The 16,605-nt window shown below is 49.8% G+C and overlaps 1 protein-coding gene across 1 annotated transcript in view; it reads left to right on the top strand.

The window, feature by feature from the left end:
• LOC111144138 (calcium voltage-gated channel auxiliary subunit alpha2delta 3) overlaps window positions 1-16,605 on the top strand; it is an 868,443-nt gene that overhangs the window by 670,056 nt on the left and 181,782 nt on the right. The window contains exon 18 of the mRNA XM_022498297.1: window positions 11,495-11,578. Coding sequence (XP_022354005.1) covers window positions 11,495-11,578 — 84 coding nt within the window. The remainder of the gene's footprint in view (window positions 1-11,494; window positions 11,579-16,605) is intronic.

The raw sequence follows: 16,605 nt of genomic DNA on the forward strand, positions 1-16,605 counted from the left end.
ACCTTTCCGATCCTCCGTCGACTTTTAAAACCAAGCGGTGGGCACGTGCATTTCTGAACGGGCTCCCCAGGTGCCGCTTCCGCATTCTCTGTGGGTGTTTGCAGGGCAGAGGGGAGCCCTGATATGCTCGGAATATGGAGACAAGAAAGTAGTTTGGCTCAGCCAGACGGGGCTTTGGCTGCAAGTCCTCGTCGGCCTCCCTGCCCCTTTCTCCTTGGGATGGGGTCTTCCCCTGTTCTTGTGCCACTGAGCCCCTCCTAGAGGTGATGGCCTGGTAGAAGGCCACCCAGCAGCTGGCATTTCTCTGGGCTGTGGCTGGGGATTTCTCAGGGAGGAGTGCTCATGCAGCTGGCCAGGGTCAGAAATCCCAAATGACTGGCTGACCTGCAGGCCTCCAACCAGGATGCTCCGGGATCCCATTTACATTTACATTTTGGGTGTGTCTCTCTCTGGAAGGACAGAGACCCCCCTGAGGAGCAAGTCAGGGGGATACTTATCATAGCCGCAGTGGCTGCTCCCTATTGGACCCAATGACTACAAAACCAAAGTCTGACAAAGGCGCACCATTCACCCTAGGTAGCCCTGCGGTTGCACTTTGCCAGAGACAAGTCTAGAGCATCCTCTAGAAGGAAGACACACCACACCACACCACACACACACACACTCCAAATTGAATCAAAAGCCCAAGGACCCAAATGCCTGCTTGCTTCTCCCAGAAAGCCTCTCCTGGGGTGTCTCCGTTTCTAGCTACATTCCGGGAAGAGGGTTTGGGGGGAACTGAGACAGGTGAAGGGAATTCCCGGACTCCTACCATTGCGGCAGGATTGGGGGTCCTATGACTGGAATGCCCGTGTCAGGAAATGGAGCCTGCTTCATCCAGGCTCAGATACAAATATAAACAGTACCTTCCTGTACATTTAGTGGAAAGAGACCTTTGAGAGTTAACCATCGAGGTTCAGCTATGCTCAATGTGGGATGGCAGGGAGGTGGCTGACTGTGATCCCAGGTCACCTCGTGGTCATCCCTTCCTGTGCCCTCGCAGGACACATCACAGGCAAGCACCTGTCCACTGGGGGCAGCCTCAGGGCCACCAGGATATGTCAGTCCATGAACCAGAGCAGTCTCTGAGGCGAGGGTCGGTCTCCGCTACAGCCTCCCCGGTCAGCTGTGTGACCTTGGACAAGTCACTCAACCTCCCTGACCACAGTTTCCTGTGATGAAAAATGAATGCAAAAATAGGGCCTCTGGAGGGGATTGTTCTGAGGATAAAATGAGCTCATGTTCCCATGGGGTCTGGAACTGGCCAGGCACGTAATATGTGTTATACACGTGCTTATGAAATGAATATAGGTCCCAGTGTGTTCACTTACTCTGTTTACTCATTCGACTATTCAACTATTCGTGGTGAACCTTCTGCCAGGTACTCTCCTGGCACTGGCAGGTTCGATGCCAAAGGAGAAGCAGCCTCTTTCCGGAAGACCTTGGGACCTAGTGGGGGACATAGGCAAGTAAGCAACAAACTTGCAGTATGCTGTGATGGGTGTGGAGACGGAGAGACCGCAGGATGCCTAGGAGAGCACAGGAAGGACCTGAACCAACTCCGCACTGGGCAGCACACGTCCCAGAGGAGCTGCTGCCTCCTCTGGTCCTGGGAGACACTGGACTTTGAGCTGAGGTGAAGAGTGCTGGGAACAGTTGGAGTGGGGGAGGGATGCAGGGGCCTGAAGGCAAGGATGGTGATAACATTGTTAGCAGCTGGCTGGATCTAGCTGGAGAGCAGTACAGAGGGAGTTGGGAAGTGGTGAGAGGGAGGTCTGAGCCATAGGCAGAGGCAGACTGATGGGGACTGTGGCATTCTGGAGCATTGGATATCATCCTAGAGGGCATGGGGAGAGGAGCTGTGAGGATTCCAGGCCAAGTGGTGGTTTTGGTTGCAGAAGAACCCCCTTGGCTGGACCCTGAACAGTGGATGGCAGGGGCACAGTCCATGCAGGGGGGCTTAGGAGATGCTCACCCTCGTCGGGGGGAGGGAGGGTATTGTGGTGGCTGAAACTAAGTCGGTGGCAAGAAGGATGGAGAGATGGGACTCAATTTCAACATACACGTTGAAGATAAAAGCAGTGGACATGGTGGTTTGATGAGCCCTGGTTGCCTTGCCTGGTCCACTGGCCCCTTTCTCTGACTATTCGCCTCTCCAGCCTCTGCCCAACATTTTCACGATCACAGACAAACCTAAGACCCAGAGGACTGAGTCAGCCTTGCAGGGGACTTTTGGTTTTCCTATGAGTCATGGGCAACATCAGAAGTCTCTTGGGCTTATTCAGACCAGCATGCATCCAGAATTTTTTTTTTTTTTTTGATAGATCAGTGTATTTCAGAATCACCTGCAAAAAAAAAGAAAAGAAAAGAAAAGAAAAGAATCAAACCTAAATATTTTGCTGGGCCACCAGTCTAGTGGGCTGGACAGAGCAGTGACAGATGAGAGCCTACTCAGTTTGGTGGTCAAGATGTGGCCAGGGCCGAGAGAGCAGGTGGGTGGGAAAGATGGTCATAGGCATACTGATGCTACAATACTGTGTGTCCTTGGGAAGGTGCAGAGCAAGGGCCACCCCAGGGGAGAAGGGAGATAGACTCTAGCAAAGTATCAGAGAAACAGCCTTGGAAGATGTGGGCACAGAGGAGGATTGATCCCTTTATGTCTTCTCTTCCTTCACAAATATCTTGAAAACTTTAAGCAGAAAAAGAGAAACAAAATGAAGACATCATGCCAAGCATTCTGCTAGATAAAATCATGTGCACGCATACGCAGACACACACACACACATTCATTTAGGTTTGAGGAAGGCTCAGCTTTCTGATATAGGTTGATCCCATCACAGGCATAAACCAGAGTCCGGGGTAGTGGTAGCTGGCTTGGAAGGAGGGATTCCTTTCCCTCTTTCCTTCCTCTCTCTCTTTCCTTCACTTGCAAATTCATTGCCCACTTCCTGCTGTCATGCCAGTTAGCACAGAAACCTGAACATGGAGAGAGTTCTCTCCGTTCCAAGCACCGTCCCTCCGAGGGGAACCAGTAAGACTAGAGACTTCTCCCGGGAGCTGAGCCAGGAGAGGCACTGGGAACGGGGGTGGCAGGTAAGGAAGGCGTGGAGAGGTGCTGGCCACAGGAGGAAACACCCAGAAGAGAGCTCAGTCTGTGTGGACGCTCAGCTACAGCACCCCTGGACAGGAAACGTGTCTCATCGCACTGTCGGTTGATGCGCTTTTCTGATCTCACCTGAGTGAATAAGAAAATTCATTGTCTTGGCAGTTCCAAAATTGGAGTCTCCTTGTGGTACCCAATTATAGTGCATGTTCAAAATAGCCTGACACATTTCAATTCCCAAGGGTCTCTTGCTCGAGGGAATAATGCCAACTAAAGTTCTGTAAATGCGCAGAAAACTTGCCTTGGCAAATGTCACATACTCTCAACTTATAGAGGTCCTTTTGTTATCCTAGATGTTATTTCCTAATGACTCAGGTATCTCCAACCTTTGTATGAAATCAGCTTTGGGATATGGCACTGGATGCTTAAGATCCTGGTGCAACTGTGCTTGGAACTTTGAAATTCATTCTTTTCTTTTCTTTTCTTTTTTTAGAGAGAGCAGTGGAGGGTGAGCAAGCGGTGGGGGCTTGTGGGGTGGGCAAAGGGAGAGAGAGGGAATGAATCCCAGGCAGACTCTATGCCCAGCACAAGCCCGACTCAGGGCTCCATCTCACGACCCCGAGATCATGACCGGAACTGAAATCGAGTCAGACACTGAAACAGTTGAGCCAGACAGGCACCCCTGAAATTCATTTTGAAGGCTGATCTGCATCTAAGCTTTGCGCAGAAAGCCATAGTGTGGGTTTTGTCCAAAGTGTTCTAACCTATCAGAGGGGCCGCCTTCCAAGCACCCACAGGCGTCTTTCCTTTGCAAGTGGCATTCGGGTTCTGCCTTCTCTGCTACAGGCTGCTCTTCCCCCCCCCCCCCCCCCCCCCGAATGGGCCCTTCCCCTGACTCAGGTCCTGCACTCCCTTCTCCGGGTCAGCGATCCTGCTTCCCAGGCCCGTTGCTGGCACAAAAGCTCCTCCCGCCCCCGCCGCTCAGCCTGATTTTCATTTTTATGACTTGCCGGCTATGGCAAGATAGACCGGCTTCCTGGGAATGGGAATTTCAGCCCAGCCGCCATGGAGAAGCCACGCTGAAGGTCAAAACCACTGGCAGAGCTGGGCCGCTTCCTCCCCACACACCATGTGGGTGACTCACGGCAACTTGGAGGACACCGATGAAGATAAAGGTCATTTGGGTTTTCAAAGCAGCCTGTTAATTGTTGTTTTTTTTAAAAAATACCAAAGCTGTTTGAGTTTTACAACTATCAAAAGGATTTTGTAATCACACTAAGAGAGCACGGGGAACTTTTCATCTTTGAGACACTTAAAAACATTAATTAGTAAGAGCATGGTACCTGGTGGAAAAAGGAAAAGCCTTGTTGTCTGGACATGCCCAGTTGTGTCTCTCCCACCTTCCGGCTGCTTTGGGACACACCCGCTGGGCTTCCCTCCTGCATACCTGGGCTGCTCATCTTCCCATGCGCACGAAGGATTTCATCTCCGTATACAGACTCATCGGGACACCGCCGTGCTTGTCCCTGCCATCCTGTCATCTAGCTTACCTAGCAAGGTCTGAGCCCCAGGGCGGCACACCACTAGAGGGCCAGCACCATTCTGATGGAAATCCCAGCTACCACGGTGCCATCAGATGCTACCAGGATTGTCTGAGACTCTGAGTCAGATACTGGCTAATGGGCCTGGCGTTGCGTGTCCTGTATATGTGGCCCGATGCCAGCTCTGTGTTTGCCTTCAGTGCGTCCTTACTTGTTCTCAGTTTGAAACTAACTCTTGCGTGGGCTTCTGCCATGGTTCCGCACCCGCTTAACATGCCTACTGTGTGCGGCGCTGTGGGTGGTCGCCGTCGGAGCTGAGACCCCTCCAGGGAGGCAGTGCGGACGGTGGTGAGGACCCAAGGCTGAGCTACCGGGCAGAGGTGGGGTGGAATCGCTCAGTCCTAAGGTCGATCAGCTGTGTCACCGCCACATGGTCTGCATCCCTGGACTCCGCATTTGCCTGTCTATGGGGCGATCAGCCCTCCAAGGAGGTACATGCTGCGTTTAGCACTGTGCCTGGAAAGAGAGCATTCACTCTTCCTGAGCAATGATAGGAGGGGAGGGAGAAGCTGGCCGGCAGAAAACTCTCTCTCTCTCTCTTTTTTTTTTTTTTTTTTTTTTTTTTGCTAAAGGCAGTTACTTGGAAAGCAGAACAGATTGGTTGCTACATTTTATAAATTCCTTGTGGGAGGAACAATGAATTTAGAGAACTGGAAGCAGTAACTTCTTCCAAGGACTTACCTTTGGGCCAGCTAGCCGAATAGTGGGTGGCGATGCCCTTGTTGCCTGTTTTGTGATAGCAAGGGCAATATTTTGTTTTCCATTCTTGCACTTTTTAGTATTTTCCAAATTTTCTGCAGTGAGCAGTTTTTACATGGAAAATCGGGGATCGGGGGTACTTAAAAAACAGCAAAAGCTTAAACTAAATGTGGACTATCGCCGGGAGAGCAGTGTCCGATACTCTGCTTCTACTGGGTCTCCACTGACTGGGGCGACCCACTCTGAGGCTGGACCTTGCATGACAGGCAGAGAACTTGACTTGCAAATTCTAGGGGACGAAGCTATAGCCCTGTCTCAGGCCCACCTGGCCACATGGCCTTGGGGCCACGTCCTGTTTGCGACCCTTCCCTTTGACCTTGAGAACGGACTGCAACACCAGGTTGAACTGCCACTTTCAAAGGCTAGAAATATGATTAAACAGCCACACTGTAAAGAAACATTGTATCCCGTGAGCTCCAGCAATGGGTGGAGGCAGGAGCTGCCACATCCCTGAATCAGTAATGATGTTGGCATTTACTGGTGTTGGCCTAGTGGGTGTTTCTCAAGACTGTTTGTCAGAACATATTCTGTGATGTGCTACATTTGTGCCCATTTGCTTCCCACGCCAGCCCTGTGAGCTGAATGCTATTACCCCACCCTGCAGACGAGCAGCACGGGGCCTAGAGAAATGCACGCCCGCCACAGAACATGCAGCCTGTGTGTGATTCGGAGATCCAGGCTGCTACCTGCTCTTCAACCGCCCTGATGGGCAAGCAGTGGGTCATGACCTACACCTTGAGTGCAGGAGACGACCCTGCTCAGACAGCTTCTCCATGCTTTGCTGGGGCTCCCCTAGGCCTGGCTCAGTGCCTGATAAGTGTATTTGGAGGGGATGTAGGTGAGTATAGGAGCAAAGAAGGGACCAGATGGAGGCAGGAGGGAAGGAATGAGGTGCCCGGGAGCCATTAGGCCATGCTGTCTTGTGTGCAGAGGAGAGAAGATGTGCCTCATTTTCCTTCTCCTGAAAGGACTACTTTAGCCCCTGGGACGAGAGGAGACTCAGGCCTTGGGGGAGGTGGCAAAGGTGTTCACCAGCCGAGAGCCTTGCCAGCCTTGGGAGAGAACATCTGCCCAGACAGTGGCTGGCTCCCCGCCCTTGGCCACACCCCTGCACCAGATGGCATTAGCTCTGGGCAAGTTTTCTTCCTCTCCAGTTGTGGGCCTCCCAGCCCCATCTCCTTCCTTCCTGTTGGCAGCGTGGAGTGGCACGTACAATTTATCAATTATTAGCATACACAATATGTGCCTCATGGAGTCTGTATGGCTGTATGTAGATGATTTTCTCTGGCCCTTCCAAAAAACGCTCAGGAAAAGCAAAGGCATTTTTGGTTCTTTCGAATAAACATGAACGTGACCATCACCTTAGCCCATCCCGTTGTGCTTCTGGAAGTCGGTCTGTAGGTAACCCCAGCGAGCACACTCATGGAATCCAGGAAACACCACCTGGCGGGTTCAGGCGTGGAAGGCATGCCCCCCGATGGCTCCAGCTGGCCCCTCAGATGGGTGCCCGTCCTGTCCCGTCCTCCCAGGCCACAGGCTGGTTTGTGTGTTCACCACATCTGGCCTTTATTTGAAACCCCACCTCAAAGTATTTCATAGCACAGAATATCTTTCCTTATTAAATTCTCCCCCACATATTTTTTTCATAAAACAGGCACCAAAAACTACAAACCTACCCATGGCTCTCAAACTATCTGTTTATAAACCTTTGGAAACCGTTCGCAATTCGTTAATCACATTTTCAAAGGAAGTTACAGTTTATAGATACACTAACAAATGCCATATCCGATGCCTCAGCCCCAGTAACGAGATCCTCACGCAGGGAGAGAGGGAGTGGAGCTGGTGGATCCAGGATGTGTCAGAGGCTAAATCCGGAGGGACAGGAGAGAGCTGGCCCAGGAGGCTGAGGTTTACTTCTGTTTCTGTCACTCTTACTCTGTGGCCTCACATCTCTTCTCTCGTGGGGAGAGTAGAGTGAGGGGATCAGCCGTACTCAAACACAGTAGTCTATCTACAGTGACAGTGAGATAGATATTTTTCAGGTCACATGCTCCTAAAAAACTGTTAGGAACACTTCACTTAAAATGTACTTTAAAAGTGGTTCATTTACAAGGGGGAAATGTTAAAGGCATTAAATATATCCAAGTCAGAACTCCGAAGTTCCCAATGCTTAAAACCCAAGGCAGCTTAAAAAAAAAAAAAATCTTTAAGAAGGAAAAGGGGTAATGTGGAGAGCATATATTTGGTACCTAAAACATCCAAGGGCATAAAGCTTTCAGGTGCAGCTTGATCCAGGCACACACACCATGTTTTCAGGACTGTCTCCTGTTTTTTCTCCGCTTGCTCTGCACTGGCTTCATTCTCAGGAAGGCTCTCTCCAAGCAGAAGCAGAGATAGTTATGAGGAGCTCAAGTTCACATCCTACCACCTTAATGGTGCTAGCAGATGTGCACTCCTCCACGGCTGGAGGCCATGCACAGCTCAAGTGTCTGCCTTGTGGAGGTCTCATCTCTAGCCTTCCCATACGCTCTCCTAATGGGAGAGAAGATAAAGGTGGACCTCAGCTCCTTATGCTGGAGTTTACTCATCACCCTCAACCTGTCTTATTTTATGCAACAGCCACTGATTTTTCCTTCTCTCATTCAAAATAATCACTCTGTTACATTACTGCTTGCACTCTGAAGGAGCTCACCCATTAATAAAGACCCCAATGGGAAGCGTTTTAGACCGGTCTCCCAAACTCGGGTAAGCAGACATTGTAGAGGGCCATTCCCACAATGGCGTTCTAGAACGGGTATCCCCAGCTGTGCCTGTTTCCTTCAGTGAAATGAAATTACTTAGACTCACTGGCTTGTGGACCAGTCCGCTGTGAATGCCTCTTTACCTCCAGGTTTCCTGAATATCAAAAGTGCAAAGTACTGAATTCCTTGCATAGTTATAAGAAAAGAAATGAAGAAGGACATCCAAGAGTGGTCAGAAGTCAAGGGTTCACGTACAGATCTGTGGATTACAGAATTGCCAAGTACCATCTGAAAGGACTTGGGGCTTCGTAGCATAGGTATGAGTTTTTCCTGCTGGGACAGTCTGGAGTCCCAGCTGAGCTATAGTCCACAAGTCGGTGCGTAAGAGATGTGGCTTCTCTGAATCACTGAATGGGTCACCTTCATTTCAAGGAAATGACCTGTTAGCCAACTGTATACGATGAGCCTGTGTCTTGGCCAGCAAGCTCACGGCTCTTAGGAGTCATGCTAGCTATATATTAAGGCTTGATTCTGTGCCAGGAATGGCTTTGTCCATTTGCATACGGTATCTAGTTAATCTCTCAACCTACCATTGCCCAGGAGGTACTATTGCTTTTCCTATTTTGCAACTGAGAAAAGGGGACCGTGGAGGAACTTGGCGCCCTGCTCAGGATCACAGGCCCAGTAAGTGGCAAAACTATCCTCACAAAGACAAATGGACATTTTCTGAGGCTAAGGGAACATTGGGTGCTTGGGACCTCGGGAGTCTTTTTAAATTTCTTTAGGAGTGTTTGAAATAACGTGAGGTTCAGCCATGAAAATTTGGTCAGGGGCTGGTGATGGGTGGGGTATGTCCTGCCCCAAGCTGGCTGTGGGATCTTATCTAAAGTGTCCTTTTACCCATTATTTAGCTTGTGACCGCCTCTTTTCCTGTGTGCGCGGTGGGCAATAAACTGGCCTTGAAAAGGCAAAATTAGGGACGCCTGGGTGGCTCAGTTGGTTAAGCGGCTGCCTTCGGCTCAGGTCATGATCCCAGTGTCCTGGGATCGAGTCCCACATCGGGCTCCTTGCTCGGCGGGGAGCCTGCTTCTCCCTCTGCCTCTGCCTGCCATTCTGTCTGCCTGTGCTTGCTCTCTCTCCCTCTCTCTCTCTCTCGAAAAAAAAAAAAAAAAAAAAAAACTTTAAAAAAAAAAAAAAAAAGAAAAGGCAAAATTAATGCTGATAACCTGCAAGCAGGTCCTTGGAGAAGAAAGACAGACTGATTCATTGGCTTTGTTTATAGTACTGGGTCCTTTCTAGGTGTCTGATAAATGTATTTGAATAAATAAATAAAGGAGCATTTTGAAATAACCAAAGGAAGTACTTCTCACCAAAAAACAAAACAAAACCAAAAAATGAACAACAACAAAAACCATTTTAGACCTAGCATTGCGCCACCCACGAAAGCTCTGCCTTTAATGCCCGGAAGCTGGGGTGTGTGGGCTTCTGGGGGCAACTAGCTGCTCTCAGTAAGGCTCTTACCAAAATGGAGCTTGGAGGCCGTTAGGCAGTTAACAGAGGTCGAGAGCGTCTGACTCTGCCTCCTTGAAGGGATGTGGCAAGTCTTTTAGCATCATGTGGCCCCTTCCCCATTGCACCTCCTCACTGTGAGACATGGGTCACAGCTTTACTCGCCTTCTTCTGTTCCTTCCACTCAGCCTCCGTCTGGCTCTCGCAAGGGCTGGAGCTTCCATGAACACACAAAGTTTCCATAACGGGATCCAACTGCAAATCTGCTGTCATTTATGACGGCCTCTCAGGCAGCCACTTCCCCTCCTCTTTGTCTGCGATGGATCCGATGTCCTAAAACTGACCTTGAACATCTGTGAGTTGGAAAATCTGAGAGAAGGGAGTGGACAGGTGGCTGACCCAAGTGACCCGAGCCCACTGCCCTTCAGGGACAGTGCAGCCTTCCTGGGGCGGGGGGGAGGGCTGTGGAGTGGGCACACTCCAGAGGCGTCCCAGGTCTCCTGAAATGCACTTGACAGGAAGAATAAGAGGGCGGGAAAACCACTAGACCCTGTTTGGCCCCACAGTGGCCAAGATCTACCCTGTCTAGCCTCTGTCCCCTTGGTCCTACTGGGGGCCCATTCAGATCTGTGTGGTTCAACATCTTGGCAGTGATCTTCTCCTTCACAACGATGTGCCTTTAGCACCTGTGTCTACAGCAGCCAAGCAGCGTCCAAAATAGTAACCTGTGCTTTGGGGGTCTGAAAACACAGTGACACTGTCCCCTCTCAAATCTTACCAATTCAATCCAAAGATGACCAACTTAGGGACCGAAAAAGAAAAAAACTGTACATACATAGGTATTTTTTCCAATATGCCATTGGCCGTAGCTTATGAACTTAAAAGGGGTTGCTTATCTTCAGCCCGCAGTAGAGGGCAGACTTTCCTACATTATAAACATCCCAACCACCAGCATTAAAGGCCCTGAGACACAGGAACGCCCAAACATACACCCGTCCAGCGGATAAAATGGTAGTCTTGTGGGGTGACTAACACCAGTGATTTAGGGTGAAAAAAGAAAAACCACTCTCCCAGTTCTTAAGACACTCATGAGCTTTTCCAGATAAATGCCCTCATGGCCATTAAAACTGGCAGTGACTCTCAGCACCCACATCCATTCTGGGCACAGAGGCCTTATTCAGTTCAGTCCTGCTACGGCCTGTGTGATAGCAAGTAGTAGGCTCCGTGTGTCTACAAAATGTCGCCAGGATGTTGAGCCCAACTGTGGAGACCAGTGCTTTTGTTTCCTTGCCGAAGGGTATGGCATGGGTTTGAGACTGGAGGGGGACAAAGGGATAGCACTACATTTTTGGTAAACTGTGAAAAGCCTTTTCCTGTGTCACAGAGGGATGACTTTTAAAAACTTCGGGGCAGAGAAGGAGCTCCCCTTTTCCACAAAGGTGCCATCCAGGCAGGGGAAATCTTCGCTTTGCTTCTGGTGGATTCGGAGGCAACGAGTCCAGTAGGCAAATTCACATCAAGGAACATCAACTCGTTATCCCCTCAGCTCGGACCAGCTGGCCTGGGCTTTCCTGCTTTTATAGTCCGTCAGGCTTTACCCTGCTGGGTTCTCTCCAGTGTCCCTCCACTCGGTCCCCATCCGAGAAATAGGGCTTGGGTAGGTAAAGGCTGTCCTGGCTGATGATTCATGGAAATTTTTTTTTCTTTTCTTTTTCTTTTTCTTTATCTTCTCTTGCTGCCAGTACGAAGAAGGAAAAAAGCGAAGGAAACCTAACTACAGTAGCGTTGACCTCTCTGAGGTGGAGTGGGAAGACCGGGATGATGTGGTAAGTGACTTGATTTCCAAGCCCGGTGAGGCGGGAGCGCTCCACGGGACCCACTTCTATACCTGGCGGCCACCTGAGGAGCTGGCCGAGGGGCCCCCCCCCAGAGGACACCTGGCCCCCAGAGGGATGTGAAGACAATGGGCTCTTCTCATGGCATTGGTAGTTTATAAGTCTCCTGCTGGCTGGGACGGTTACAGCTCGGCCAGCCACCTGCCTGCTTTGCGCAGTTAGCAGACACCATTCCCTGCCGGGTTCTGGTCCCTTCTGCTGTGGGTTCATCCAGACTCTTCCTCAGTGCAGTTTAAGGGATCTGCCACCTCAGGGGAGCCTGGCCCGAGCCCGGCTGGGCAGCAGAAGGCTGTGCCTACCATCCCGTCAGGGCCAGATGAATTTGCCAGGATGCCTTGCTTTTAGACAGTCACTCAGGACCCCTCTGCATGGATGGCGGTCTGTTTCCTGAGCTGTCCCAGCTGTCCCCCTTCCGGCCACACTGCAAGGGCACACTCACTCCTTTCCCACCCAGACTCAGCCTTTGGCACTGTATCAAAAGCCTTCCTTATGCCCATGACTTAACCCCATCCATCTCCTTGTTATTTCCTCAATAAATCAGATTTGTTCGACATGGCTGACTTTGCATGAATGTAGGCAGACTGTCCTTAATTAAATTGTCACTTCCCGTGAGTTCCTGCCTGGATCCTTGCTCTTGACTTTCTCTGTGGTGTGCCCATGCCAGGATCACAGCTCTCTGCCCGCGTCCTCCCTGACTTGTCCTGGGTCCTTTCTTCAGTTTGACCACAGAGAGAGCCGTGGGTCTTTCCCTCAGTCTGTCCTGCTTTCCAAAGAGTTGTTGAGGGGAACCATTTGGACTCCCCAGCTGGGTTCTCTTGCTGTCGTTCTCTTCTCTTTGTGTCCTGTGCTCCCTGGACGTCTTAGCCAGCATAAATCTTGGCGTTTCTTCCTGGCCTGTAAAAGGCAAGAAGCATATCTGAGAAGTGTAGCTGATTTCCTTCATCTATACTAGGACTCTTGGAACTCAAGTTCAGAAAAAATAACTACTGTTTGATAAAAAACAATTCCCTCACCTGCTCCTTTTTCCCCACCTGCTGGTGGCCTGATGTCGGGTCAGCTCAAGACCTGGGAGGGCTCTACATCTTGTTCCTTAAACATGGTCATCAGGGTCTTTCGGTTGTGCCATTCCCAATGTCCATGCTCTCCCCTTTCCTCCTGCTCTTACCAAGAAGCAGGCTGGCGCAGCTGGAAGGGGCACTGCTGGAGCATTAGCCCGCCTGGGTTCCAATCCCATGATGGCGATCTGCTGGCTCTTGGTCTCAAGCACACAGTTATTCTCTCTGTGCCCCAATTTTGGTTTTGGTCCTTCTTTTCCCAGTAAAATGAGGATGATGATGATACTACGTACATCAGACCTGTTGTGACTCTTAAGTGTGTTAATATGCTGAAAGATGAAAATGCCTGTGTCCACCACAGTGTGGACATAGGGAGTGTCTGTGACCGTGGCTGGTCTCTGTACTATTCTCTTCAGCATTAATCCTCAGGTAACCTGTTCATGAATGAATGCCCCATGGTTTTGCAGCTGCTAAATTGTCTCATGAGTGTCTGAAGGGTGTATTCCACTGTTTTCCTTTCTCTTCCATCTTCACTTTATCAATTGCTTTATTTTGACTCCACTGGACCTTTTGGTTTCCTTTCCCAGAAGGCTGGAACCTTGTCGTCAACATGCCTCCCCCTCCCTTCATCCCATCCATTTAGATCAATAGGGGAGGAAAACTGCTTTGCGCTCGTTCTCACTTCGGAGCCCTCACATCATGTTACTGGAAGAGATTTATGTCTTGGCTCACTCTAGCCATTGCCTGCACGCCAGTTAATTTTCAAGGAGCTAATATCTCCTTTTATTAATGGTGGCTTCCTTGCTCTAACCTCTTTTCTCATCGGAGCTGCAAACATTGGATTCCCAGCCTCTTACATGTTCTTCACCTCCATCCAACTCCCAGCACTGGGTTTTCAGTGTCCACCTGCAGAGTTCCCACATCTCCTGCAAGTTCACTGCCCTTACTCCACTCCAGCTGGTCTCTTGTGGTCTCTCTGATTTGGGTCTCTTGTCTTACTTCCTTGAGGAACATGGTACACTCCAAGTGTGAATTCCTTCACCTCCAACACATTTGGTGAAGGTCGCCATTTCTTTCCTAGAGATTTGCACTCCCTTGACTGGAGAATACTGGAACCTACACAGAGAAGCTTTGTAACATTGACATGTCATCCCACATGCCCATGTGTACACCACTGGGGTTGGCATGTAAGTGACAGAAGGCGGGCTTTGGGTCAAGATCTGGGAAAGACCGTGAAGCAGAGCCTGCTCAGCTGCAGAGAACTCCTTGGAAGGAGCTACCTACTTCTCTTGGCAGCCCGGCTCTTGTTGAATGTAATGATGGTATTTATAACATAGACCCTGTGTCCTTCCAAAAAAGATGTGAGGTCACAAATACTATTAAAACATGTGCAAAATAGACTGGCTAAAATTAGAATCTTAAAAAGAGGGAGAAAAATTAGAAGCCGTTTAGAGGTGGATGAACAGGACATCTGGGCCAGGCTCCAGGCGACTTAGGCATCACATCAAAATACAATGAGTAAGGAGGCTCTTTGGAAACCCAGAAGCCAGGAAGGGAACCCGAGACACCCATAGCCTGACCTGAATCACCAGTGTTGGTCACCTCTGGGAAGGGAAAAAAAAAAATCTTTTAAAATGGAGTTTATCCTTTGGTTATAAATTCCTACAGATGGTTGAAGGACTTAAGGATGGCATCTTTCTTCCTTCTGTTACCTTTTAGTCATTCCTAAAACTTTCCACCGTGAACATGATTATTTCTGTGGAAAAAAAAAAAAAGACAAATGTAGATCATCATAACTGACATAGCGAGTCCTTCCTATATGCCAGCACTGTTCCCGGTGCTATGTGTGGAGGAACTTGCCGAGTCTACACAGCAGTTTTACAAAGTCAGTGTTACTGCTGTCCTCATCTTGCTGTAAGGAAACTGAGGCAGAGAACGGATCGGTCCACGGGCATGCCGTGTGGATTCCAGCCCAGGCCACCTGGCTCCAAAGCTCTTGACCAACTTTGTTATGCCCTTGAGTCCAGGAGTCCTTAAAGACTCTGTGTCAGTGCCCTCACAGCATTCCTACAGCACCCTCCCCTGAGGGGTGCAGCAGAAATGGGGAGTCCTTGCAGCCAGCTGCTGAGCAAATGCTCGCCATGGGGTGGCGCTGTAAACACCCTCCAGAGTTGGCCTCGGCCCCCTGAAACCCCTTCTGCTGCCCTGTGAGCCTTTTCTGCAGCTCTCCAGTCAACTCACATTTTGCCTTCCCCACAATGATTCTGTGGAAAATTTCCTTCGAGTCTTTTCTTTCTAAAGCTCCATAAACCTCTTCTCCTGGGGTAAATTGATGGGAACTTGCCCCATTAGTCTGTTCTTCTTCACACCCACTCCAGTGTCTCTGCAGCTCATGCTTGAGCCCTGGGTGGCCAGACCAAGTGCAGCCCCCCACCCCCACCCCCTGCCCCTGACACAGAGAGAGAGAGAGCGAGCGAGGATTTTGATTTTGTTGTACGGATACTCTGTGTCCGAGTCTGTTTTCATATCCTGGTTAAACGCTTGCTTGGAAATGACAGACCTGTTTATCTCCTGCTTCTCCCTTCCCCTTTCAAGTCTTGGCTTGGCCCACATGGCTTGGCCTTGGGGGCCTGGAAGTGCGTGCCACCTGCGCCCCAGGAAAGGTGAGGCTCATGTTCTGATGTGGAGAGCAAACCACCGTCAGCAGAACGAGAGATCATTACACACTTACGCGTAAAACCCAAGGCAGCCAGTGAACCTCTGGGGAAGAGCTTCCTTAACGAGCTCGAACACAGGAGGAAGAGCCGGAGGCTCGTGATGGAACCAGAAGCGTGATCAGCAGCTTGTCATGTGGGGGTACTCTGAGTGGTCCGCGAAGCTGTTTCAGCTCTGGGGTGTGGGCGAGAGAGACAGGCGCACTGGGGGCTCTGCGGAAATGTGTCCGATCTGGATAACGCAGGACCCAGGAGAAGGAGGGTGGTTCCCAGAGAGACCGGGGAGCTGATCACCATCCCCCAGGAAACTATTTCTAACCAAAGAGGTTAAATAAATCTCTCTTTTATCAACCCCACTGTGGCGAGATCTGCTTTAGTGTCTGCTGCATTATCACGCTTGCATCAGATAGGGAGAAATAAAGGCGTATTGTTGATGTTTTACTTTGCTCTCCTTTGGCGCTGTTAAGTTGAACATTGGCACATGTGATTTTTTTTACTGACTACGTAATATGCTAACATTGGGGCACACCCAAACTTGCTTGGGAATATTCCTCTGCCAGGCCATTTTCATTTCTCCAGGTACTCACTGCTGTAATCCAGGTCGTGGCAAATTTGAGGGCCATTTGGCTAGTTCTGAAGAGCACCATGGATCTTTGCCCTTCCTGGCCTGGTGGGGACTGCGAGCTTCAAGACTCCTTCACTATTCTGGTCTCTGCTCTGGGTCCCTCCACCATCTTGTCTTATAAACTAACCCCTGGGGCAGTGGTGCCACTGACTGACCATAGTGTTTGGGGCAAATTGCTCCCCTTCTCAAACCTCAGTTTCCTCCAATGGAAAAGTGACATTTCTAGATTGTTCTGGTCTCATGGTGCTGTATTCTCACCACACAGTCTGTTGAAAAGGCGCAAAATCCCCCATTCCTCCTGTGATCACGAGGTCAGAAACCACCTTCTTGTCAGCCCCAGTTCACAAAACCCAAGACTGTTGCCTGGTCAAATTTAAAACCTTTTCTTTCATTAAAAAAAAAAAAAAAATCCAGAAATAACAATACATTCTTTTTGTATTTATGCTATACCATTGTTATATTAATGCTTTAAATTTGTCTAAATGCTTTCTCTCCTGATTTGGGAAGCAAAACTAACAGCATAGGCTTAAGGGGCAGAGAGCCTGTGTGACTATAGGCAGGTTT

The sequence above is a fragment of the Enhydra lutris genome, unplaced genomic scaffold (assembly GCF_002288905.1).
Source record: "Enhydra lutris kenyoni isolate GAN:26980312 unplaced genomic scaffold, ASM228890v2 scaffoldscaffold10, whole genome shotgun sequence".
Lineage (NCBI taxonomy): Eukaryota > Metazoa > Chordata > Mammalia > Carnivora > Mustelidae > Enhydra > Enhydra lutris.